The sequence below is a fragment of the Pholis gunnellus genome, assembly GCF_910591455.1.
Source record: "Pholis gunnellus genome assembly, chromosome: 9".
Lineage (NCBI taxonomy): Eukaryota > Metazoa > Chordata > Actinopteri > Perciformes > Pholidae > Pholis > Pholis gunnellus.
Window position 1 is genome coordinate 25696684 of NC_136535.1, and position 26930 is coordinate 25723613.

The 26930-nt window shown below is 44.6% G+C and overlaps 1 protein-coding gene across 1 annotated transcript in view; it reads left to right on the forward strand.

Annotated features, from left to right (window-relative positions):
• Positions 1-1907: 1907 nt before the first annotated feature.
• snx19b (sorting nexin 19b) overlaps positions 1908-26930 on the forward strand; it is a gene marked incomplete at its 3' end in the record, with an annotated part of 33765 nt that continues 8742 nt past the window's right edge. The window contains exons 1-10 of the mRNA XM_079166030.1: positions 1908-2129; positions 2274-2468; positions 2929-4149; positions 4464-4662; positions 4835-4935; positions 5026-5145; positions 5786-5910; positions 6754-6847; positions 6946-7099; positions 8000-8129. Coding sequence (XP_079022156.1) covers positions 1926-2129; positions 2274-2468; positions 2929-4149; positions 4464-4662; positions 4835-4935; positions 5026-5145; positions 5786-5910; positions 6754-6847; positions 6946-7099; positions 8000-8129 — 2543 coding nt within the window. The 5' untranslated portion in view covers positions 1908-1925. The remainder of the gene's footprint in view (positions 2130-2273; positions 2469-2928; positions 4150-4463; positions 4663-4834; positions 4936-5025; positions 5146-5785; positions 5911-6753; positions 6848-6945; positions 7100-7999; positions 8130-26930) is intronic.

Consider the following 26930-nt stretch of genomic DNA (forward strand, 5'->3'; position numbering starts at 1 on the left):
CGTGGTGGAGTTCCTTTATAGACTAACGTGAAGTCACGTGACCGTGCTGGAGTTCCTTTATAGACTAACGTGAAGTCACGTGACCGTGGTGGAGTTCCTTTATAGACTAACGTGAAGTCACGTGACCGTGCTGGAGTTCCTTTATAGACTAACGTGAAGTCACGTGACCGTGGTGGAGTTCCTTTATAGACTAACATGAAGTCACGTGACCGTGGTGGAGTTCCTTTATAGACTAACGTGAAGTCACGTGACCGTGGTGGAGTTCCTTTATAGACTAACGTGAAGTCACGTGACCGTGGTGGAGTTCCTTTATAGACTAACGTGAAGTCACGTGACCGTGGTGGAGTTCCTTTATAGACTAACGTGAAGTCACGTGACCGTGGTGGAGTTCCTTTATAGACTAACGTGAAGTCACGTGACCGTGGTGGAGTTCATTTATAGACTGACGTGAAGTCACGTGACCGTGGTGGAGTTCCTTTATAGACTGACGTGAAGTCACGTGACCGTGGTGGAGTTCCTTTATAGACTAACGTGAAGTCACGTGACCGTGCTGGAGTTCCTTTATAGACTAACGTGAAGTCACGTGACCGTGGTGGAGTTCCTTTATAGACTAACGTGAAGTCACGTGACCGTGGTGGAGTTCATTTATAGACTGACGTGAAGTCACGTGACCGTGGTGGAGTTCCTGATGGAAATGGGCTTCCAGATATCATAAAAATAAACACAAAAATTAATAAACTAATATATATATATATTTAGAAAACTAATTAAGTAAAATCAACAAATACAAATAAAACAGAAATAAAACAGAAAAGCGATCACATCACATAAAAGCCAGTCTGTAGTTAAGAAGTGATTAAAGAGATGACTGATTCTGTATTCTGATTCAAGTTGTCCAAATCCACCATTTTATCATCATAAAAACAACATATCCCATGAGCCTTAGCCACTTAAAAGCGTCGTGGGAGCTGTAGTTGTTGGAAAAAAACTGACGTCATCATACCGGAAGTAAACAAACCAGCCGAGGCTGTTCTCTCGTCAAGACGCTCACGAGACCTACCATCCCGTGCCATGACAGCTCGCGCAGGTTTAACATATTTATATTATATTTAAAAATGATAGCAGGGGAAATGTTTATCTAGGAAATGACGACACTTGCACGTGCAATGCTCCACTGTGCACGCGATGTGAAGCTGTAGCTAGCTACGATGCTTCCAGACCTCTATTAAAAATGTACACATTTAAGCTAAGTGTGAGTATTATTAACGAGTGCCACCTCACAGGACATTATGTGGGACATCGAACAAAAGGTTACGATCTTATCTTTAATTCGGCATTAAAGCAGCACACCAAAAAAGTAAATAGTTTGTTAATATTTGGACTTGTAGCCTCTCATTAACGCTGTTCACCGTGGAGACGGAGGAAGTCTGAAAACGTCAATTTAAATCACGAAGTCGATGATTAACTTGAGATATATTGCTTCAGGTCGAATAACCTGTATGCCGAATGTTCTTTTGTTGCATTTAATGGAGTCTTAAAGTTCTTGAAACCATGTTCCATATATACATATATAGACAGTAAAATAAGACCAAAACAAGTATTATAAATAAGTAATAAAACAGTAACGAATATTAAATAAATAAAAAAGTAAATAGCTAATAATTAAGCTGCCATGTGCCGGCACCGCTGTCCTCAAGAGGTAATTAGAAACATGTCAAATAGTTAAGAGGAAAAAGGGTCAGCAGAGGGCCAACAGTTCATCTTTACCTCCAAATCCGACCGCTTTAATTCATACTTTACAGCCTTTTGTTTTATGTAATCTGTGTTCTCCTTTTGTTTTTTAAAGGTGTGATGTCGCTGTGTCACGCATGAACTCCACATCTCCTCCCGAGGGTGTGAAGCCGGACGGTCGCCTCCGCGGCGCGATGGCCGAGGTGCTGGGACAGAAGAGCTTGTTGGGCTTCGGCGTGCTGCTGGCCTGGCTGGTGCTGTTCCACCTGCTGGTCAACATCTGGCTGCTGTGCGTGTTCACCAGCCTGCTGGTGGTGCTCGGCGGCTGGCTTGGCTCGCAGGCCGTCCTGGAGTCCAACAGCGTGGTTCACCTGGAGAGGTTTATCACCCTGGAGCAGGTACACGTGCACAGTGTTGGTTTCACTTTTACATTTACAGACGTGGTCATACAAGCTTTATTGGTTTTCTGGGGGAAAAGATGATCTCATCCTTTCTTTCTCATCACTATGTTCACACTTGTTTATGTCATGGCGGTACTTCAGGTTCCACCGTCTGTGGAGGACGAGCGTCACTTGGACCAGGAGATCCACAACACAGTGAGGAAAATCATCAGGGACTTCGTCACCTCGTGGTTCTCCACCGTGTCCTCAGAGAGCGGTTTTGAGACGGAGGTTCAAGAGGCCATGGTGTCTATGGCCATGGAGCTGAAGATCCGCGCGAGACAGCTCGACAGGAAGGTACTCGGAATAAAGACACGCGGAGAGTTGTTGTGTGCTTTTCCTGAACTTTGTGTAACCTTTTCTACAGTGATCTAATTTCTTAAACATCCGTTCTGTTGATTGGGATAAGCGTTTAAGAGGTACAAGCAGGCGGCAGCTTCTGGTTCTGCCGAGGGAAGCCGATGCTTCATGTGTTAAAGCTGCATTCTCTCTAATGTCCACCAGGGGGCGACTCCTCTGGTTGTATAGAAGTCTATGAGAAAATGACTCTACTTCTCTCTTGATTTATTACCTCAGTAAACATTGTAAACATGAGTTTATGGTCTCAATCTCTAGTTTCAAGTCTTCTTCAATACAGCATGATGTTCATTTAGTAAATGATGGTCCATTTAGAGTCACACAGACCATAAAGCAGGGGATGCTTTAGGGGCGGGGCTACACGGTGATTGACAGGTGTAACGTTTTGAAACCTCTGCAGGATCTGACCCAGAGGATCCTGGATCTGTTCGGCTGCCACCTGCAGGACTACATCAGAGCCAAGGAGCTGGTGTCCGAGCAGCCGGAGCCCCCGGCGGGGAAGTGGAGCGGCGAGAGCGATCGGCTGTGGCGGACGTACTCCACGGTGACCGCGCCTCACCTCGCCACGACCGGCGACGCCGTGCGGCTCAACTACACCCGAGCCGTGGTGGACTTGCTGCTGCACGTCTTGGTGCCGCCGCCTCACTTGGAAAGCCGCACGGGGCGGTTCGTGGTCGGGGAGCTCATCACCTGCAACGTCCTGCTGCCGCTCTTCTCCAAGCTGTCCGACCCCGACTGGCTGAACTTTCTCGTGATCGAGATATTCGGCAAGTCGCGCAAACCACAGGAGCCGGCCGCGACGGAGCAGTCGGCTTTGTCGCCGTCGCCGCCGCCACCATCGCCACCACCACCATCACCACCATCACCACCATCACCTGCTGAATCAGAGCTCGCTCCGCTTCAAGAGACACCTCAAAGGGAAGGTGAAGCTCCTCCGCTGAGGGAAACGCTCAGTGACGCGGAAACACCCGAGCTCGTCGCCTACGACCTGGTCGACTCCGAGTACGCGGAATGTCCGCAGAGCAACGCCGAAGAAGAAGAGCCAGCTCTGCCCTTTCTAACGCATTACACGAGGGGCAGCAAGTCCAACCCTTTCTACCAGGAAAACGACTCGGACCTGGATTCTCCTTCGGCCGACTATAAGCGAGACTCCATCGATTCCCTGGTCATGATCGGCCAAGAGGACGGCCTGTACGACGGACGGAAGGAGCGCCCCGCGTCTGTAGAGGACAACAATGGCGTGGACCTGGAGGACGTGTACCCCGGTCCGGTGGACGGCTCCTGTCCCAGAGTCCTGGTGACGTCAGAGCCAGCGGAGCATCCCGACAACGGCTGCAACCTCTCTTCGGCGAGGATTTCGGGGGGCCTCCAGGACCCGGAGAGGGAGGGTCCCCCCTCAGTGAACCCGGCCAGGGAGCTCCTTCTCGGGGTGGAACAGAACGAGCTGACCGTGGTCGGCCCGTCGCAGGGCTCCTCCTCCCCTCTGGCCACGTTCAGCTTCGAGCCCCTCATCAGCCCCGACGGGCCGGTCATCATCCAGAACCTCCGCATCGCCGGCACCATCACCGCTAAGGAGCACCGCGGCACCGGCTCACACCCGTACACCCTCTACACCATCAAAGTAAGGAGATCACACCATCTTTTGTACTGTTTTAAAGACCTTTAACATAATCTTCTTTGTGTAAATGTAGCGTTTTAAAGTGAGAATGATCCACAACGCATCTATAACATAGTAAATGTTGACATTTTGGACCTACAGTATTTATAACACACATTTTAAATATATTATCAATGTTGGTTTCAAAGGAGAGCTTGTGTTTCCCACACGTTTGGCTTAAAAATGGTCAGATTGTCCACCTATATTTCATAATACAATGATATGTAGCTTTGATATTGACACATTTTACACGCTGTATACCTGGGTTTGTTGTTCAGTACGAGACGGCGATGGGCTGTGAGACTCCGGGGAGCTCCCAGACGGGCTCCGAGGAGGCCGAGGTCGCTCCGTCGGGGTGCGAGAATCCGTCGCCCGTCCAGCAGGTAGCCTACCACATGGTCAACAGACGATACAGCGAGTTCCTCAACCTGCAGACCCGAGTGGAGGAGAAAACAGAACTACGGAGACTCATCAAAGGTGGGAAAGGAGGATGGACTCCTTACGTTTGTGTGTTTGATTTAACATTTAAAGACCCTGTTCCAGTGGCTTTAGTGAGCTGTAGTCTGGATTAATCCATGCATGTCCCACAAACAGACCTCGACCTAATAGATCCAGTTTGATACTTAATTATTTAATTGTAATGTTTCAGGTGTGAAAGGACCAAAGAAAATATTTCCAGACATGCCGTTTGGAAACATGGACAGTGACAAGATAGAAGCCAGGAAAGGACTTCTGGAAACCTTTCTGAAGGTTTAGTGGCTTCATATTGTTTATATTTATTATATTTAAATGCTTGTTGTTTTTTTTTATCTAGCAGCTTTTTCTTTTCTTCTCTTTCAGCAACTCTGCGCCGTCCCTGAAATAGCCAACAGTGAAGAGATGCAGGAGTTTCTGGCTCTCAACACCGACGCCAGGATTGCATTCGTCAAGAAACCTTTCATTGTGTCGCGCATAGACAAGGTTTGATCCCCAATATTTATATATATATAGCGAAAAACTAATACGTGACTCCACGTCATAAACACTGGGTTCATGACATCATCAGGAGAAGTATTCACTCTATCTATCAAGCCACTTGTCGGCTTGATTTACTAAAGCTGTGTGAACCCAAATACACAGATTTTACTGTGATTTAACAGCCATAAACGGATAAAAAAGATGCCGAAATAACCACATAATGATGCTGATTTTGTAAAAAGTCTTGAGTTTATGTTTTGTTAGTTCTCTCCTCAAGACGACAAGAAAATAACTGAACGGAGTTTGGATCGATCGGTGCTAGGCTAAGCTAACGTTGTAGCAGCTCCATCAGCTCTCAAAATAACGTCACATAGGCGTAAATACGGCAGCGTCGTTATTGTTTGTACCATATGGTTTATACAGATATATTTATACACATAGTTTCTATGTATGAGGTGTCGTAGAGCTCTGGGTGAAATATTTGGAATATTTGAATCGTGAATTTCGCGTCTATTTTGCGTCTTTGCATGGATTTTGTTTGTAATCCGTTTGCTGTGAACACAGCGTGAGTCTCTATTGGGTTCATAGTGAGTTTGTAATGTACTACAGTACATGTGTTTTATGTGTGTGTGTTTGTGTTCAGATCATGGTGAACGCCATCGTGGACACCCTGAAGACAGCGTTTCCTCGCTCAGAACCTCAGAGCCCAACTGAGGACAATGAGCCGGAGATGGACGGAGGAAAAATTAGTTCTGACAAGAAGAGCAAGTATGTCTCCAGAAATCCAGACCAACTTTTATCCCGAAAACACAAACCCATACAATTGTGGCCGTGTTTTTTTTTACCAGGCGGCAACTTCTAGTTCTTAAGAGTGAAGCCAAAGCTTCATGTGTTAAAGCTGCATTCTCTCTAGTGTCCACCAGGGGGCGACTCCTCTGGTTGTATAGAAGTCTATGAGAAAATGACTCTACTTCTCTCTTGATTTATTACCTCAGTAAACATTGTAAACATGAGTTTATGGTCTCAATCTCTAGTTTCAAGTCTTCTTCAATACAGCATGATGTTCATTTAGTACATGATGGTCCATTTAGAGTCAAACAGACCATAAAGCAGGGGATGCTTTAGGGGCGGGGCTATACAGTGATTGACAGGTCGACACCAGAGACGTATACGGCGTCTCTACGTCACTCCTCCTCAGTCCAGATATGGTCACTTCCTGTTCACTGGTTGCAAAAAAACAAGATGGCGACGGCCAAAATGCAGAACTCGAAGCTTCAAAACATCAGTCCACATTCCTGCTAACGTACGAGTATTTGCACCAAAATAAGCCTTAAAATAAAGCTCTTCCTCACCTGAATTCAGTGCATTTTGCCCGTCTGCTCTCCGTTGTGTGTTAACGGCTGCTAGTTTAGGACGCTTTTGACTTGACATGCAGCGAATTTCTCTTCGAGCACAGAACACATTGTAATCGTCAATATGGCAGTCGAACATTTTCTCTTAATCACGGGAAGCCAAAATCGTGACGGAGATTAATAAATAATATATATTACAGTGTAACGATCATCATGCAGGTTTAACTATTGCACAATGACTTTGTTTGTACGGTCTCAGGTCTCGTCTGAAGTTCTCCAGTAAAAACATCCCCTTCATGAACGGCTCGGACATCAGACCGCCGGTTTTGTTCAGCTGGGAGCAAACCAGCACAGTGAGTAACTCACGCGTTGATATTTGCTGCTTCAGCTTCTGTTTTCCCAGGGTTAACTAAACGTTATTTCACTTCCTGTCTCCTCTCCGTGGTCAAAGGTGTTTAACGGGATGTCGTTGGGAGATCTGCAGGCCTTCATCTCTGAACAAGAGAAGATGTCCGTCAGAGCGGAGTCGGACGACAGTCCAGTGACCAGAGAGTTCAGAGGCTGTTTGGATGACGGCTTGAAGGGAAAGAACAGACCGGAACCTGGTAAGAACGGGACACAAAGAATCACTCAGCCGGACTTTAAGAGGTTTCCTCGTCGGGTTGACCTGCGTACAAATGTTCAAATGTTGGTTGTGACCTGGTCATGACTTCTGGAAAGAGACGTCGCTGTTGTGTTTTTAAGAACACGTCTTGTGTGCTTTGAGCACCAGTATGTGTCGACCCTTTATACCGGAGAGAAGACATCTCCAACACAAGCCAACTAACACTAAAACCATCTAGACCGATAAAGAGGACAATATGTATTTGGGGTTTTTGGTGTGAACTGTCCCTTTTAATAGACTTACATATATATCCTGCAGAGATCTGCAAGATACAACTTTATTTTATGTTATCTGTACGTTTATTAAAGGGACAGTTCTTATATGTGATATCTTGTAGATACTGCTCAGAATAAAACATATTACATTTAGAGCGCTAGAATCAAAAAATGTAGAATATGACACTGAGCAGAACCTGCAGCATCCGACCACATGAGGGCGGCGTTATTAAATATATGAAGCGAGGCGCTGACGGGATCACTGGACGTTCATCAAACAGAAGAAACAGAAGAAAAGGTTTGCTGCATAAATGGCCCTCCAGCCGTCAGCTGCTGCTTTTGCAAACCAGCCTGCAGTTCTAATAATAATAATAACAACTTTATTTATAGAGAACCTTTAAAAACAGAGTTTACAAAGTGCTTCGACGGACAAAGAAGCAAAAGCAAATAAAAACAACAGAAAGATCTACAGAGGCCCAACGAAGCACGACAACTAAGAATAGAGCAGTAAAGCCGGTCTGTAGTGATTTAAAACATTCTAAACGTCTGATCTCTGCACAGAACGCAGCACTTTACCTCGTCGTGGGGAGTTGTGTGAGTCGTGTGTGTGTTCTGGTCTCGTGCAGCGTCTGAGGCGGCGCTGGCCGAGGCGGCTCTGAACATCCTGTGTCTGCTGATGAAGGAGCAGTGGAGCTGGCTGTGCACGGAGAACGTCCAGAGGACCATCCGGCTGCTGTTTGGGACCTTCATCGACCGGTGAGGCTCCGCGTTCATCCAACAACAGAGAACTACAACACAAGCTAGAACAGAGAACTACAACACCAGCTAGAACAGAGAACTACAACACCAGCTAGAACAGAGAACTACAACACCAGCTAGAACAGAGAACTACAACACCAGCTAGAACAGAGAACTACAACACCAGCTAGAACAGAGAACTACAACACCAGCTAGAACAGAGAACTACAACACCAGCTAGAACAGAGAACTACAACACCAGCTAGAACAGAGAACTACGACACAAGCTAGAACAGAGAACTACAACACCAGCTAGAACAGAGAACTACGACACAAGCTAGAACAGAGAACTACAACACCAGCTAGAACAGAGAACTACAACACAAGCTAGAACAGAGAACTACGACACAAGCTAGAACAGAGAACTACAACACAAGCTAGAACAGAGAACTACAACACAAGCTAGAACAGAGAACTACGACACCAGCTAGAACAGAGAACTACAACACGAGCTAGAACAGAGAACTACAACACAAGCTAGAACAGAGAACTACGACACCAGCTAGAACAGAGAACTACAACACGAGCTAGAACAGAGAACTACAACACGAGCTAGAACAGAGAACTACGACACAAGCTAGAACAGAGAACTACGACACCAGCTAGAATAGAGAACTACAACACCAGCTAGAATAGAGAACTACAACACCAGCTAGAACAGAGAACTACAACACCAGCTAGAATAGAGAACTACAACACCAGCTAGAATAGAGAACTACAACACCAGCTAGAACAGAGAACTACAACACCAGCTAGAACAGAGAACTACAACACCAGCTAGAACAGAGAACTACAACACAAGCTAGAACAGAGAACTACAACACCAGCTAGAATAGAGAACTACAACACCAGCTAGAATAGAGAACTACAACACCAGCTAGAACAGAGAACTACAACACCAGCTAGAACAGAGAACTACAACACAAGCTAGAACAGAGAACTACGACACCAGCTAGAACAGAGAACTACGACACCAGCTAGAACAGAGAACTACAACAGCAGCTAGAACAGAGAACTACAACACAAGCTAGAACAGAGAACTACGACACCAGCTAGAACAGAGAACTACAACACAAGCTAGAACAGAGAACTACAACACCAGCTAGAATAGAGAACTACAACACCAGCTAGAATAGAGAACTACAACACCAGCTAGAACAGAGAACTACAACACCAGCTAGAACAGAGAACTACAACACAAGCTAGAACAGAGAACTACGACACCAGCTAGAACAGAGAACTACGACACCAGCTAGAACAGAGAACTACAACACCTGCTGGAACAGAGAACTACAACACCAGCTAGAACAGAGAACTACAACAGCAGCTAGAACAGAGAACTACAACACAAGCTAGAACAGAGAACTACGACACCAGCTAGAACAGAGAACTACAACACAAGCTAGAACAGAGAACTACAACACAAGCTAGAACAGAGAACTACAACACCAGCTAGAACAGAGAACTACAACACCTGCTAGAACAGAGAACTACAACACCAGCTAGAACAGAGAACTACAACACCAGCTAGAACAGAGAACTACAACACCAGCTAGAATAGAGAACTACAACACCAGCTAGAACAGAGAACTACAACACCAGCTAGAACAGAGAACTACAACACCAGCTAGAACAGAGAACTACAACAGCAGCTAGAACAGAGAACTACAACACAAGCTAGAACAGAGAAGCAGCCGCACCTCAGAGTCAAACACGAACATTCATCTGACTGCTTTAGCTACTTTACAGATTCAGATAAACAACATATATAATCAGTGAAATATGATGTCGATGAGGCATTATTGGTCTGCAGTAAATACACTGTGATGAACTCCACGTTCACCAGCTGCACCGTTAAAGTGATGAACTCATCAACAATCATCCAAATATTCTGAAATGGGACATTCTGCATCATAAGTACTTTTGGTACATTTTGATGGTACAACTTTGCCTCCGTAACTGATTTTAGTTTAGTGTTGTTTTAACCTTTATGGATGTCCACCAGTTTATATCTGACGTTGTTTTTCTTATTTGCAATGACTCATACTCACGCTCCAAATGGAGCGTTTTCAGAGTAAAACCTTGATATTGTTCAGGTTCTAGGATCATTCTTTGGACATATATATATACATATATATATATATATACATATATATGTATATATATATACATATATATATATATATACATATATATGTATGTGTATACAGCTCACTACCAGAGTCTCTGTGTGCGTTGAACACACAGTTAGTAGAGCTGCAGTAGAGATGATGTCCAGAAGCAGAAACCTCATGAAGGACTTGGACATCAACAGGTTTATAAGAACAAACATCTTCTAGAGAAGCTGTTAGAAGGAATGAAAGAGGTGCAACACGTCCTCCACCTCTGGACCACGCTGAGAAAACACACAGTTTGATGCAAAGTCGTTCAACTTTTCCTATATTTAGACGTGATAAAACGTCATTTTGGGGCATCGACCCGTCAATCACAGAAGAGGAAGGCGCTGACGTGGGATTCACGGTGATGAAGACGAGGCGCAGGATTGTTTTCATATAAATAAGGGCAAAAACCCAGAATATTTGGTGCATGTAAACGTAGTCAGTGTTTGTTCACAGAGATCAGACTGTGACCGGTAACAAACAGATGCTGGAAACATTTTTAAAACAACAACACGTAAACCTGCCCCAACAATGCCAACCGTCCTTCTCTCCCTCCTGACAACGGCTGCCCCTGAATGACTCTTTGAAGTGCCTTTCTCTTTTACGAGCTTCTCTGCAGCGAAGAAGAAGAAGAAGAAGAGGCGATTGGAAACTTCTGCCTGAGCTCGGGGTCAGCGCGTGAGAACACATGGTTCCTGGTGGAGATTCCTCAGAGAGGAGCTGTTTACGAGCTGCAGAGGGCACTCTGGCTTCCGTACGGTCGTCAAGTCCAGAGACGTGATATTCTAGACGAGCGCCTGGCTGTGAGCCTCTGCAGTGGTCCGTGTTTTGCAGGAGCGACTATTAAACACTTAACCGAAATGAGAAGAGCATGTGGTTCTTTTTCACGGTGACATTTTGTTCGTGCAATCGAGTCTTGTTTGCTCCGGAACGCCTGACATCAACTCCCCCCACACACATTCATTGTATTTAGCGTCCTGCTGCCAGTAAACGGAACATGCGGACAATGTTCTCAGGTTCTAGTGTTCGCAGGCGTGAGCGCCGTGACCTCACGTTCCCCCCCCCCGGGGTGTCTGCACCAGAATATCGTTCGTCTTTATATTGAGACCGGGCCGCTCTATTTTTATGAAAGTATGAAAGGCCTTGTGCTTTTTTGTTTGGCCTCGTCTATATTAGGCGGGCAGCCGTCTGTCAACGCGGCTTTGACAGCTCGACGGTCTCCTCGCTGCTCCGGGTGATGGAAACACTGGAACTAACAGCCAAAGCTTCACGTGTTAAAGCTGCATTCTCTCTAATGTCCACCAGGGGGCGACTCCTCTGGTTGTATAGAAGTCTATGAGAAAATGACTCTACTTCTCTCTTGATTTATTACCTCAGTAAACATTGTAAACATGAGTTTATGGTCTCAATCTCTAGTTTCAAGTCTTCTTCAATACAGCATGATGTTCATTTAGTACATGATGGTCCATTTAGAGTCACACAGACCATAAAGCAGGGGATGCTAATATGGTCACTTCCTGTTCACTGGTTGCAAAAAAAGCCAAGATGGAGACGGCGACACGCTGCAGTGTTCCAAAAGTTGAACTACGACTAAAAACATGCGTTTTGGGAACGCTTGGGCACCGTGAGGGCGTCGCTTGCGTCTACATCGGCACCAACGGATTAGAGACGTGTGAACTCTGATAGCTTTGTTCATGTTTCATATTTCAACAGAGATAAAAAAACAAAACAAATGCAAAGTGGTAAATAGCAGGAAGATGAGGAATAAAACAGAGAAGCTGCATTCGCTCCCTTACATGATGAAGCGATGTGAAAGCCGCTCTGCTTGAGGGAAGAAGTGATGCGGCGGAGGGATTATAAATGGTCAGAGGGCCTATAAATGGTCAGAGGGCCTATAAATGGTCAGAGGGACTATATGCGGTCGGCGTGTGTCGGGGTGCTGTTGGGCTTCAGCCAGGATTTACTGAGGGTCACCAGAGGAGCGCCGGTGTATTTCGGGATGCTCTCCCGTCTGATTAAGAGATCCAGAAAGACAAAGAGGCAGAGCTCTGTGCAGCTTTAACACACTTATAGCTCAATCGTTGTGTTCTCACACATGAAGGAAGCATTTAGAGTCTGTGGACCGGGTTCCTCTGATGTTTCATATTTGTTCTCGGCCGTGTTGCCCAGAGTTGTTTTGTGTTAAAGGTGTGTGCAGGCTGCGTGAGTGAGCTGTGATCGTATCAGGGCCGTGTATTCAGTCCAAAGTCACAAGTTGCTTCTTTAAAGGAAAAGATTTCAGCTCTTTAGACACGGTGGGACGGGAAGAATAAACACTAAAGATAGAAATAAGCATTACATTACACCAACTATTTGTTCTTCTCTGCCTCCGTATGTGTGAAGCGTCTTTTAAAGATCTAAACAAAGAACCAGTTTGATTCAAGGATCGCTGAGTGTCGTTGGGCAGCGCAGGGACGCACAACGACACTCAGCTCATTTATAACACAACAAACACAAACAGCAGAACATTCCTGTCGTGCATGTTATCAATAAGCATCATCATGAATGTGGCCGACATCGTCACATTAAACATGAGGAAGAAACATTGTCCATCAGCTCTGACTGTGTTTGAGCTCCAAGCATCAGCATGTGAACCACCAGGGTCCTCCTCCTCTGGTCCACCAGGGTCCTCCTCCTCTGGTCTACCAGGGTCCTCCTCCTCTGGTCTACCAGGGTCCTCCTCTTCTGGTCTACCAGGGTCCTTGATCTCTGGTCCACCAGGGTCCTCCTCCTCTGGTCTACCAGGGTCCTCCTCCTCTGGTCTACCAGGGTCCTCCTCCTCTGGTCCACCAGGGTCCTCGATCTCTGTCCTGATGTCCACCCGTCAAGTGCAGCTTGATCCTGGACCACTATGGATCCAGGTCTCTGTGAAGATGTGGGCTCAACAGTCACCGACTTCATGCTGGGTAGTGGAGTAGCCTCAGGTCCTAGATGGGTTAGCTTAGCTCCCATCTGGGCTCTCCTCTCTCTCCTCTCTCTCTCTCTCTCTCTCTCTCTCCTCTCTCCTCTCTCTACTCTCTCTCTCTCCTCTCTCTCTCTCCTCTCCCCTCTCTCTCTCTCCCTCTCTCTCTCTCTCTCTCCTCTCTCTCTCTCCTCTCTCTCTCTCTCTCTACTCTCTCTCCTCTCTCTCCTCTCTCTCTCTCTCTCTCTACTCTCTCTCCTCTCTCTACACTCTCTATCTCTCTCTCCTCTCTCTCTCTCTCTCCTCTCTCTCCTCTCTCTACACTCTCTCCTCTCAGGGGCAGTTTGGTGGCGTTTGGTCCGGCTGGTTGGTGATAAATGTATGACATCGTTGGTGCTCCAGTAATAAACACAAAAAAAACAAATTAAGACAAAAAAATGAAGCGAGATTCATGGGAGCTACCGGCCGTAGTGTGTGTGTGTGTGTGTGTGTGTGTGTGTGTGTGTGTGTGTGTGTGTGTGTGTGTGTGTGTGTGTGTGTGTGTGTGTGTGTGTGTGTGTGTGTGTGTGTGTGTGTGTGTGTGTGTGTGTGTGTGTGTGTGTGTGTGTGTGTGTGTGTGTGTGTGTGTGTCCCAGGCGAGGCCCTGGTTTGGGGGATGTCTGATTTCTATGGCCTGGAAAGTGGGACAGTTTAAGATGAATATAGTCTCAGTCTGGATGGAAACATGCAGCCGGAGCCAGGTTGTTGTCAGAGCGTAGACGAGCGGTTCACGATGTAGCCCGAGTGAGTTCAGCCGCTCTGCGTCAGCGGCACCGCCACCGATCGGGAGGCTCCGGGTTCTGTCTGTAAACACAACGCTCTGTTCATTTGTCCAGCAAAGAAAGTGAGTAAATATATAGATATATATATATATATATACATGCAGCTCATTATTCACTACCTGAGCCAGTTAGTAGAGCTGCAGCAGAGATGATGTCCAGAAGAACAGAAGGAGAAACCTCATGAAGGACTTGGAGTTCAACAGGTTTTATAAGAACAAACATCTTCTAGAGAAGCTGTTAGAAGGAATGAAAGAGGTCCAACACGTCCTCCACCTCTGGACCACGCTGAGAAAACACACAGTTTGAAGCAAAGTCGTTTAACTTTTCCTATATTGTCAAACACAGCTGACGTCGGGTCGACTGGTTCCGGTGATGAGGACGCAGCGTGTGGTCGTGTTACGTTAATCAGAACATACACGGCCACATGTAAGCGGTGATGTCACTCCGTCGATGCTCGCGTGAGAGCCGCGCCGTGGAAATGTGGAATAAGTTGGTCCGCTGATGCTTTGTGTGCTTCCTTCTTTTATTCACAACACGTTTTCCCTCCATGTGGCAAACCTCCGTTCTGCCAGTTTCCCCTTCTTTCTCCTGCACCTGTCGCACAATGACATGATTCTTTTATTTTTACTCCCTAAAAAAAAAATGGCGTATTAATTCTTCCATAAACAAATCAAGTGGTACCACGAGATCCGCGCTGACAGCTTGATGATGGAGGTGAGGATGAAGCGGAGCACGGAGGATTTAACGCTTGTCAACAGTTGTCATGGAGAACGCTCTCTCGCTCTCTCAATCCTCCGCTCTCTCTCTGTTAATTAATACCCAGGGATCTCCGTCTGACTCGCTGTGGGCGGCTCGGGTTTCACCGGCGGTGAACAACAAGTTGTTTTGGCTTCGGCCGGGGGGAGGAAAGTGGTTTTTTGGGGGTGATTTTACTGTTGCACCATTTAGCCTGTCACCACATTGTGGTGTTTTGGAGAGAAGATGTGGTTCAGAACTCCAACATTAACAGGATTAACAAAAAAACGTTGGCTTTCATAAGTACCATGTTCTGTTCACCACGAGGCCAGGCTGTTCCGTCATTTTGTTTTTCAATTTGAAGTGGTGGCAGTCGGCCTGTGAATGCAGAAGGTTCGGGCAGATGGATTCTTTCAGAGCGTTGAAGCGTTCTGTGTCCAAAAACAACAGTCTGAAATGTTAATCCGGTTGTTGTAGTCATTTATTTATGTGATGTTTTCACTTCAGGCGCATTAAGAGGAAATTGTGAAGACTCTCGCTGTATCACGAGACCGCACAAGAATCCGTCTCGTCACTCTTAAAGGGATATCGTTTGGACCAATCAGCAGCCTGGGAGGAGCTACTGGCAGCTAGGGGGCGTGGCTTAGGTGTGTGTGTGTGTTTGACACGACGCGGAGAGGCGACTGTTCGTTCAAAACAACAATGGCGGCTCCTGAAGAGGTTAGCGTAGATGCTAACAACAACAACAATAGCAGTTACATTAGAACTGGAGAGTATTTCTACGTTGAAAGAAGAAGTGTGGTTCGTTGATCTGATTGGTTGTTAGCCCGTGATGGACGATGATTGACAGATGGTTCATCCAATCACATGCCAAGTATTGTTTTTGAGACTGCCTGACGTTTTCTAAACCGTTTCCAATGACTCTGTTACTCTGCTTTATGGTCTGTTTGACTCTAAATGGACCATCATTTACTAAATGAACATCATGCTGTATTGAAGAAGACTTGAAACTAGAGATTGAGACCATAAACTCATGTTTACAATGTTTACTGAGGTAATAAATCAAGAGAGAAGTAGAGTCATTTTCTCATAGACTTCTATACAACCAGAGGAGTCGCCCCCTGGTGGACACTAGAGAGAATGCAGCTTTAACACGTGAAGCATTGACATCATCCGGCAGAACCGGATCCAAGCAGACGTCGAGCTCTTTCCGTCTAAATGAAGAGTGAAATGAACAATATAGCTCATTGTAATTAAAAACCGCTAATATCAACCTTTAGTGACAGTGTTTTGATTTCAACTCTAAACCAGATTCCTTTTTAGTATAGTGCGTATGATTTAAATTTATTCTCATTATACACCCGAGATCTTCCTCGTTGCTCGCGTTTTGGTTCACTTTGTAAAAAGAAAGAACATTTTTAAATTTTTTAAAATTTTAACGAAATCTTCACTAAATGTGTAAAAATGAAACGCAAAAGTATGGTTTTCAGTTTCAGTTTGTCAGTAGTTCACTGTAAAAAGAAACGTTATTTCTCAGTGCGATCGGGGCCTTAGAAATAAAATGTCAAAGAAATCATGACTTATATAATAAAATTTTGCTTTTGTCTAAACTTTGTAGTTTCCATTTTGAGCGTCTCCTACGAAGATTGGTAAGACTAAGAAAAACAATCATTTTTTTGAAATTTTAAAATTGTTTTAAACGTAGTTTCACAGCTAGCCTGTTATTAGCCTGTTATTGACCCTCACACAGGCCTCAGCAGCATTAGGCCTCAGCTGACGCCTGCAGCCAGCTCCACGCTGCTGCTGTCACCGGCTGAGCAGATCCACATGTACTGATGTTTATTCATGTCGGTGTGCTGCCGTCTCCGCCAGAGAGAACAAAATAATTGCCCAAATTAATTGTTTCATGCACTAAGAATGACTACATGTACGAATATGTATCGGCAGATATTCAGTTTGAGGTATTAATAGTCGTACGAGTCTGGCTTTATTTGGAGACTATTTTTAATCTTCTAGTCGTGACGTTTGTTCGCCGTTCTTAGGATTCATTCTTCTGGACGTAGTGTTGGATTTGGCACCTTTTTCTGTGACATTAAAAGAGTCTTTGTTATGTCTTTAACATAATAGAAGAGCTCATGCCGTGTTACAGTGAAGACATAATGATTCTCAGTGACAGCGATGTGGGGAATTTCTCTTTAAGGGATCGGACCCCAAACCCCCCCCCCCCCCCCCCCATCCATTCTCAACCGGGGAGGATTCTGGACTCCGCTGGTTGTTTTCACAGCGAGGAGGTGATATCATGTGAGGTCCTGGAAGCTTCTCCTGTCAGCAGGAATTCACTCTCGGTGATGAGTGTCGGGCTATACATGGCAGGTTAGGTGTTAGGCGGGGAGGAAGAGGAAGAGGAGGGGAGGGGTGGATGGAAAGATGCTGTTGTGTAATAGCTACACAACAGCTATTACACAATAATTGCCATCATAGTTGCCATCATCCGTTCCTCCCACATCTACCGGCATGAAAACAGGAAGGAAGTGGCAGCAAAGCCCGCCTTCTGTTGCTGGGTGTGATTGGCTGCCGGGCCAAAAGTGAAATTGACGAGCAATGCGACTATTTTAACTTTTACCGCGCGTCAAAAAGTGTTAGAAAAATGCGACCTGCACCGCAGAAGAGTTTTGTTTTTGCAGACGACGCGTTAAGTTAAGTAATTAACAGTTAGTAACACGTTTAGTAATAGAGTTTGATTTCAATTCAAACCAGATTCCTTTTAGAATAAAGTAGAATAGAATAGCGTCTGATTATGGGCTGTATAGGACAGATTTGGCATTGGAGGAGGAGGAGAAGAAGAGGAGGAGGAGGAGGAGGAGGAGGAGGAGGAGGAGGAGGAGGAGGAGGAGGAGGAGGGAGGGTTGGATGGAAAGATGCCGTTACATAACGCTGCAGGCGATCCATCAGACCCTGCAGACTGGAGGAGGTTTGGTGTCCCCGGACAAGCTGTTCCTGAGACACACTCCTCCTCGCCGCGTGGATCGTTGCTGTCTGAGCGGTTCACATCTCGCCCTGTTTCACTTGGCGGCGCGCCGCGTGTGTCGTGTCACTATCACGTTTGCTCGGGGGGGTCATTATTATCCCATTTTACATCACACGGACGGTCTCTGAAATGTAAATATTGTCTTCTGTTACCGGCTAATAGCAGTGTGAAAGTTGCTCTCCGATTCCTCCAGACCCATGTAACCGTCTCCGGGGGCCATCACGGGTCACATACCTGGGCCACTTCTCTGTGTCCAGTTATCCTTATTTAGTGTTGCTCAGTAAGTAGGGACGCCGAAAATCCTCCCTCGCCGGGACATGAAAGAGAATATGACTCATAATCGTCCACACTCTCGATAAAGTTAGAGCACAAAGCGCCGTCGGGATGTTTGCAGGATGAAGTCGACCCCTTTGACCTCTTCACGCCGCCGGTGTCTGATTTTCGCCGCTCACCTGAGGTCCAGAGACGAGTCCCCGAAGTCACGGTCCGTCTCCGGAGACATACTTGTGCGATGACGTCTCGTCTGTTCCCAAAAAAACTGCCTGTCTGCTTATTTTTAGCGTTCGGTTATACTCGTCTGTGTTTTCCATAGATGGTCACTGAAATAAATCCCAGCGGAGTGCAGCACATTGCAGAGCGGTTCAGCCGGCTCAGCTGATGTTTCACGGGGTTTATTTAGTTTCTCTTGCATCACCGATTTGTTGGTTTTCTCTGCCAAGTATTCCAAGCGTCTCTGCTTTCATCTCGGCGGTGGTTGATTGCGTCGGGTTCGTTTGAGTTCAGCCCGACAGTTCGTTTAGTTGATTCAGACGCTTTGAGCTCGTGAGTGTAACTGGTCTAATCGAGGGTGAAGGTGCACTGTGTGTGTGTCACAGCTGAAGAGTTATTTATTTGTTAAGAAATCACCTTATAAGTCTTTGTTTTGTTTTGATTTGTGTAGTTATTTGGTCAAGCTTGTAAAGATTTGAATTGAATTAGTGTTTCTGCAGAGTTAGTGACCTCTACTGTGCATCAGTGCATCTGGTAAAGTCCTAATGAGGTTGATATAAACAAACTGAAATACAACAAATGAAAAGTAAAGTGGGAATCAGTGCGAACGTTAGCTAGCTGAGGCAACTAGGGAAGCTAACCAGCCATGCTACTTGCTACTACTCACCACTTTCCTCCGGTGGCTTCCTGCTAATCTGTGGGTTAAACGGTGCAGCCAATGCACTGAAAGTGGCGACTCCATTGAAATGAATTGAGTTTGCAGCTTTACGTTAACGTTTTAATATGCTGGTGTAGAGAGTATTGGTTCAGTCCATCCAAATCACAAAAACTACAACACACGTATCTTACAATCTAGAAAGAAACGGGGACGTTAGGCAGGAACCAGTTAGACTCGAATGGGTTGCACAACAAATTGAAATCTAACAAATAAAAAGTAAAGTGGGCTTTGTCAACGTTTGTACCTTTTAAAAGTTTGGAATCGTCTCACTAAAGGTTTTTTAGGTTGTTAAAAAAGTCCTCTTTTACATTTAGATGTTATTTAGTGTTGAACATGGAGAACAAAACACTTTACAATCAGTTCAACCAGACCGACAAAGGCAGAAAGAGAAGAAACCAGCAGCCACTGGTAAAAGAAACGAGACTTTGAGCATCAGAATGTGTGCAGATTCAAACGGGAACAACTTCCTGTCAAGTGTTTCACAATAACGACCAAGGGTCACTTACAAAAAAACAGTCAAATCAAAGCGTTTTTTTGGGGGAAATGATGGGAAACAAAAGTTTTAATCATTAAATTCTTCTTCTTTTGGAGCCCAAACTATTTAAAATATGAATAATATATTTTATTCTTCAATAAAATAGTCATTATTAAAGAATAAAACATCGATATCAGAGTCAGAGACACAGAAACACCCCTAAACAGTTTTATCCTCTTTTAAAACAACATGTTGGAGCTGCAGTATAGTTCTAGTTTATACAAGTGAGGAGACTTCAGAGTTCAGTTCTCCTGCAGCGTTGAAGAACTGAGCGATAATGTTTCACTGAATCCGGCCCGTCGTCTCCCTGACTGACGTTCAGTTGGCATCACGAGTCGAGGCTTTCACAGCTGAAATAAAGGAGGAGGAGGATGTAATATGTGCCGGCTCTCTACGCCTGCTACTTGTGTGTCTTTGGAAATTTGAGGGCAAAAACGCTGGAGGGGATTTTCCTCATGGGGATTATATAGTGTGTCACCTGCGCTGTAAACATCTGTTTCCTGGCAGGCCTGAACATTAACATGAGGAGTAATCACTGCCACAGAGAGGAGCTGCTCCTCCTGTGAGCTGGATGTGTTTTCACCCAACCAGTCGTACGTCGGCAACAACCGTCTTCTGCTTGTGTGCAGCCAGACGGCGACCTCCGGTTCTTAAGAGGGAAGCCGACGCTTCATGTCTTAAACCTGCGTTCTCCATGTTGTTTGCATCAACGACCAGACAGTTGACTTAATCCAAGAAACCCGTACTGACCACTAGCTGTCCTACGAAAAAGTTCTTCTTCTTTTTTTCGTGCGTTTTCCAACAAAAGTCCAGCAACACGAGTCAATTTCTGCCTTTTATGTGAATACAGACTTTTTAACTTCTATCTTCACAAGAAACTACTCGATTTAGGCAACAAAAATACTTCTTTAAGCCAAAGCTTCACGTGTTAAAGCTGCATTCTCTCTAGTGTCCACCAGGGGGCGACTCCTCTGGTTGTATAGAAGTCTATGAGAAAATGACTCTACTTCTCTCTTGATTTATTACCTCAGTAAACATTGTAAACATGAGTTTATGGTCTCAATCTCTAGTTTCAAGTCTTCTTCAATACAGCATGATGTTCATTTAGTAAATGATGGTCCATTTAGAGTCACACAGACCATAAAGCAGGGGATGCTTTAGGGGCGGGGCTACACAGTGATTGACAGGTCTCTACCAGAGACGTATACGGCGTCTCTACGTCACTCCTCCTCAGTCATAAAATCGTCACTTCCTGTTAACTGGTTGCAAAAAAACAAGATGGCGACGGCCAAAAAGCCGAACTCGAGGCATCAAAACATCAGTCCACAAACCCGAGTCATGATGACCACTTCCTATGTGCGGTCCGTGTGTACAGCGCTGCTTCGCCACGCGAGCAGAAGTTTGTAAAAGTCGACATATTTTGCAGTCTTCTCCTCAGATGATCCACGCTTGTGCATCAATGTTGAACTCGAGCAACATTAAAGCCCAAAAAGCAGAGAGCAGAACATTGGTTGGGCGCTTGACAGAGAAGAGCTGGAAAACAAACCGGTGGTTTTCATGGTAGAAGTAATGCTAAGACTCTACCAGACCACAATCTCTCATATAGAATTACTTGGCATTTGTCAGCTGTAATTGGTTGAAGACAGTGTGCGTGTGTGTGTGTGTGTGTGTGTGTGTGTGTGTGTGTGTGTGTGTGTGTGTGTGTGTGAAGGGTCTAAATCTGTGTGGTTGCATGGGCCAAAGTGAAAAGTAATCTCTTTGGTGATTGCCATAAGATTGCAACGGTGATGACAGCAGAGACTTAAGTTCGATGGCTGGCAGGAACCTTGACCCCTGTAGTGTGTGTGTGTGTGTGTTGATGTTTGTCTCGGTGTTTGTTCCTGTTTGCCAAGATGTGACACATTATGGAGCCAGGACGGTGTTAATATAAGCGCTCTGTCCGGCAATTTGTCATTAAATTCTGGCTCGGAACTGCAGCATCACATGTCTGTTTTAAACCGGCCACGGGGGAGGGGGGGGGGGGGGCACGACCGGTCCCAATAAAAACCCGCCGTGAAGCTGCACACACACACACACACACACACACGTACGTTAGGAGACACATGCACAGAGAAGCAGAGCTGACTTTAAGACTCACAGTTGGGTGAAAACATCAGGTTTTAACACAGTTTCTATGAGCGCGTGTTGCTGCTGACATTTACTGCTGACGTTAGCTTTACACAAACCACGACGTCTACTCTACCTAGTAGTTAATTGTACAGTTTCAATTAACGAAAGCAACTTACCGGATATCATAAAGTACCGCACTAGTTTGCCTCCTGCTGTGTTCTGCTCAGATGGTTGTAGTTGAAGGTAAAGGTCTCTGAACTACGCTTTTTCAGACGACATCATCATTAGTTTTCTCACCGCCCCGTAAATACTCAAAAAAAACCTTCCGCGCATTATTCTTTCTGGCGGTAGGGTTAGAAAATGTGATATAGTTTATTCTCCACATGCAAGTTGTCTCTCGAATGCATAACGCAGCGCTATCAGCCTTTTGTCCACGATGCGAGACAGCGAGACGAGGAGGACAATGAAGAGGGAATCTTTCCTGCTTCAAACTATCGTTAACATGTTGGCCTTCAATAATCCACCATTGGTCAACACCTTAAAGCACAACTGTTGCATTTGTGTTATGGATGGAATGGTCAACTTATATTTTAATTAAGATACGATGCTGTTATACTTCAGCTTAACAACGGGAATGTCATGCACGTCACAACAATAATTAAGTATCACGAATGCAACAAATGCTCCAGTTGTGTTTATTTTGAGGTGCAGGTTTAGTTGGTTGCCAAAGGTCCAAGAATCGATCGCCAATTTCTCAAAAAATGATTTCCAATGGCAGCCTTTACTGTCGAGTTGTGCAAAAATGATCGTCTCCGTTAGTCCAACACGTCCTTCATTCAGCAGCAGCTCAGCTTCTCGTCTCAGGAGATGTCCCGCTGTGTTCATAATGAGAAACCCAGCGGTGTCCTTTTGACTCAGGAACTCTCTGGACATCAGTGCAAACAGATACATGATCTCATCTGTGTGGGATGTAAACTGATTTCATCATCTCCGTGCTCTCCCCGCTGTTCTCTCTGATGTAAGACCGTTTACTGACAGCGGAAGTCTTAATGAGAACCGGTGGTAAACGGAACCAAGTCACAGTCAAAGCAGGTTTCTAGTACGATGCAGTCTTCCTATGATAATCAGCACATCCGTCAACCATTTGTTTGTGGACTTAACGTTTTACAGCCTTGAGTTCGGCAATTTTGCCGTTGCTATCTTGAATTACAGGCCGTCGCCATGTTGTTTTTTCCGCAAACCAGTGAACAGGAAGTGACCATATTTGGACTGAGGAGGAGTGACGTAGAGACGGCGTATACGTCTCTAGTAGAGACCTGTCAATCACCAGGTAGAAGACGTACGCGTGTTTTGACACATAGATAGAGGAGTAACGTTTCGTAAGATACAGTACGAACTGTTGTGTGAGGCTACGACGCCTTCAGCGATAGACTGAACAGACTTTTATTGAAATGAAAAGATCCCAGGTCGGAAAAGGACACAGTTGATAAAAGCAGTAGTGACGTATATACTTATAAAACAACGCTGCAGATATTTAGGACAGAGAATTTACTGGTAAAACCAATTTATCGCCCAGTTTTTCTTTCAGAGAGAATTGATACGATATGTGGACTAAATCAAAACTCTGAATATTTAGACAAGTGTGCCAACTCAATGATAAACATCATTTGTTTCATATGATCCAATTTTTATGGAAACCACACAATACTTTGTTTAGTAAGAATAGAAATAGATTTTTCTATATTTAGATGATGTGCACAGAGAAATATTCTGATTCCAGTTCCAACAGAACGTTAGACGTCTGGCACGTTAGAGTGACAACATGTTTTGTGCAAAATCAGCACTGACGATATCAAAGTGTGTATCACGTAACCACAGAGACTTGTGTGTGTGTGTGTGTGTTCGTCCTGTCGGCTCTGAGAGGAAGTCTGACGATGTTTTATTTGTACTGTACTCAAGAGACTCTGCCTGCAGCTAAAACATGTGGAGGTGATTTAAGATAACAGACTTGTTGATGCGCTCACACAGACCACAACGACGTAAACGTCTTTCTGACTCCACATCTTGTCTGAATATCGGCGCTCTGAGTGCACGAGTCTGTCTTTAACATCCTGATGTGTCTCTGAGCCCCCGGTGTTTGAGGGGAAACGGGTTCACATTCATATTCAGTGTTTGTTTCTAAATGTAATGTTGAAATGAGCTGCTAAAACTTTATGCATTATGTTTTCAACCGGTCCGTCCTCAGGAACGCCTGGTAGGAAATTTCTTACAATTTGGTACAAAAGTCCACCTGGACTCAAGAATGAATTGATTAAAATTTGGTGGTCAAAGGTCACTGTGACCTCACAAAAAAATGTGCGTCTTAAAGCTGCATTCTCTCTAGTGTCCACCAGGGGGCGACTCCTCTGGTTGTATAGAAGTCTATGAGAAAATGACTCTACTTCTCTCTTGATTTATTACCTCAGTAAACATTGTAAACATGAGTTTATGGTCTCAATCTCTAGTTTCAAGTCTTCTTCAATACAGCATGATGTTCATTTAGTAAATGATGGTCCACTGGTTGCAAAAAGTCATGGTGGCAAAGCCCATATTCCAAAATGGCGACAGCCGAATCAACTATCCAATTGCTTGATTTATTATTTTTCTCCATGAGCATCAACAGGAGGATGCTCGACTACATACTTTGTATGGATGAGCTCGTCGCCGATCAAGCTGACAGCTAAATAAATTATTTTTGCAGCGTTATTATTATGTATTCATCCATGCAGTTGGAATGGAAATTAAATGTACTCTAAAGGGAGTGCTGGTGTAATTTTTCTAAAATTATACCTCCTTTTTTCCACCACAAGGGGAAAAAACCCTTTATAGATTTGACTTGATATTGATCTGAAATATCATATATCAATATTTGATGAATGTCATTCTGCATAACGATGCGTTTATTACAGAGCTCTAAATCAGGTGTAATAACAGACTGCTATACCTTTGTCCCTCTGTCATGGTTTTTGGTACGTCTGTGTAACGTTCTACCACAGTGAAGGATTTGTATGTGATTACTTTGTGGATAATAAGAAATATGATTTGATCTGATTTCCAATTAGGCCGTCACTTTAGTCTTGACAACTTGCTGCCAGGTTTTGCTGCCTATTATTGAATAACGTGTTATTTCATCATCTGTATGATACTCTGATTGGTCTCAGCAGATGGAAACTTGCAGCCTGGAACATTTAGGATCGTCCCGTCTGCTGCGTGAGCCCTCAAATTAAATCAGATCCCAGACCAGAAACTGTCAGCGTGATAATTTCAGCTGAAGTGTGAAGCTAAAGTGAGACGCTCCGTCTTTAACCAGCGCGGTTATTTTAAGGAACCAATTCCTGACACAAACGCAGACGGACATTACGGGAAAAACGCACGTTTATTTTTATCTGCTCCCATTTATTGAAGGTCCTCAAAACACTTTTGTGGTCTCCTCCACGTTTAACCTCGTCCTCATGTGTGAAGCAATATCAGCTGCTGTCATGTCTGTGCTGTTGATTATTTGTAATGATGACGGCTATCATTTTAATTTACTTGGCCTGACGAAGGCTTATGTATATGTGTTTATATATATGTGTGTGTGTGTGTGTGTGTGTGTGTGTGTGTGTGTGTGTGTGTGTGTGTGTGTGTGTGTGTGTGTGTGTGTGTATATAAACAGAAATGCCTCGGAAATTCCTACAAATTAGATTTGCCATTAGTGTAGTAGGCTAACATAACAAGCAACTAACAAACAATATATTATATTATAATTACATCAAATTAAAACCATAATCTAATTTAAAGTTTTGTGTTTTTGCATGTTTAATATTAAGTATGCCACTAGAGTGTGTGTGTGTGTGTGTGTGTGTGTGTGTGTGTGTGTGTGTGTGTGTGTGTGTGTGTGTGTGTGTGTGTGTGTGTGTGTGTGTGTGTGTGTGTGTGTGTGTGTGTGTGTGTGTGTGTGTGTGTGTGTGAAATGTATCTGACGTAGCAGCATTTCAGCTTCATCAGATATTAGTGCGCCTCATAGCTAGACGTTAGGTTAATTTTCTTATGAGACACGCTAACCTAACCCGAGCCGACACGCGTTCGTTAAACGTCGACGTGTTTTAATTTAAATGAGCGGCATCGAGGCCGGTGAGCTGCAGTCTGAGAAGCGTCGACCTTCATCCTCGTCTGCCAGCAGACGGCTCATTAATCGTGTCACTCACTCGTCCAGGAATGAATCCTGGCGTCTTCCCTTCTCTTTTTGCTCACGCAGCCACCCAAACTGACTCCTCTTCTCACTTTTTCCACTCTTAATTGTCAATCAGTGAAGGTCATTTTCCAGCTGGGATACGGACAGTGAGTGATTTTGTTTATTTTTTTTGCTGTGTCAGTAGAACTCAAAGTGCAAACATCCCACTCGCTCCAACTGGAGAGTAACTAAATGCATTACTGTTCAAATGGAATACAACCTGTCTATTTCTATGCTTCAAATCACTCTTAAATGCTGTTTTTTGTGTTATTTACCCTTCCTTTTATTGTCACGCATCTGTCTGCAGTTGTTCATTTTATTTATTTTAATTTGTTAGTTTCTTTTGTTTTCTCGGCCCACGCTTGTTCTGTCTTATTTGTTTCCTGTGGTTCATCTGTGACGCACTTTGAACTGCACTTTATCTGTATACAAATATGTTTGATTCATTCATTGTAATGCTCGCAGAAACCTCACAAGAACACGAATTTTCAGTGTTGCGTGTGGAAGCTAATTTAACATAATGAAACCAGCATTTTTTGCATCCATGTTCACCAGCTTGCAGCCGTTTTCTTCCTCCCGGTCTTTGCTGGCACATTGCTGCATATCTTTTTGTGTTACTGCCATCTGTCTATGACAAGAATGTTCATTGCATCACCCTTGTGTGTGCGTCCTCGTGCACGAGACAAAAATAAACCCACTCATTAAAATACACTGCTCCATAGTGCTGCTACAGGTCAAAAGCTCCACACGGTTCCTTTTAATAAGACCCTTAATGTGTGTCAATGTTCATTGAACGAGAAACACCATTTTATTTGAGCTTGTAGCTCATTCTTGACCAACGAAACCGCAGCTGACAAAACAATCTCAACTCAAGGTCCACTGACTCGATCTGGAACTGTAAGGATTACAGATACTAGAACCCAAAAGCACAACTCGGAGACAAGAAATACAAGTTAGCTTTTTACTTCTTTT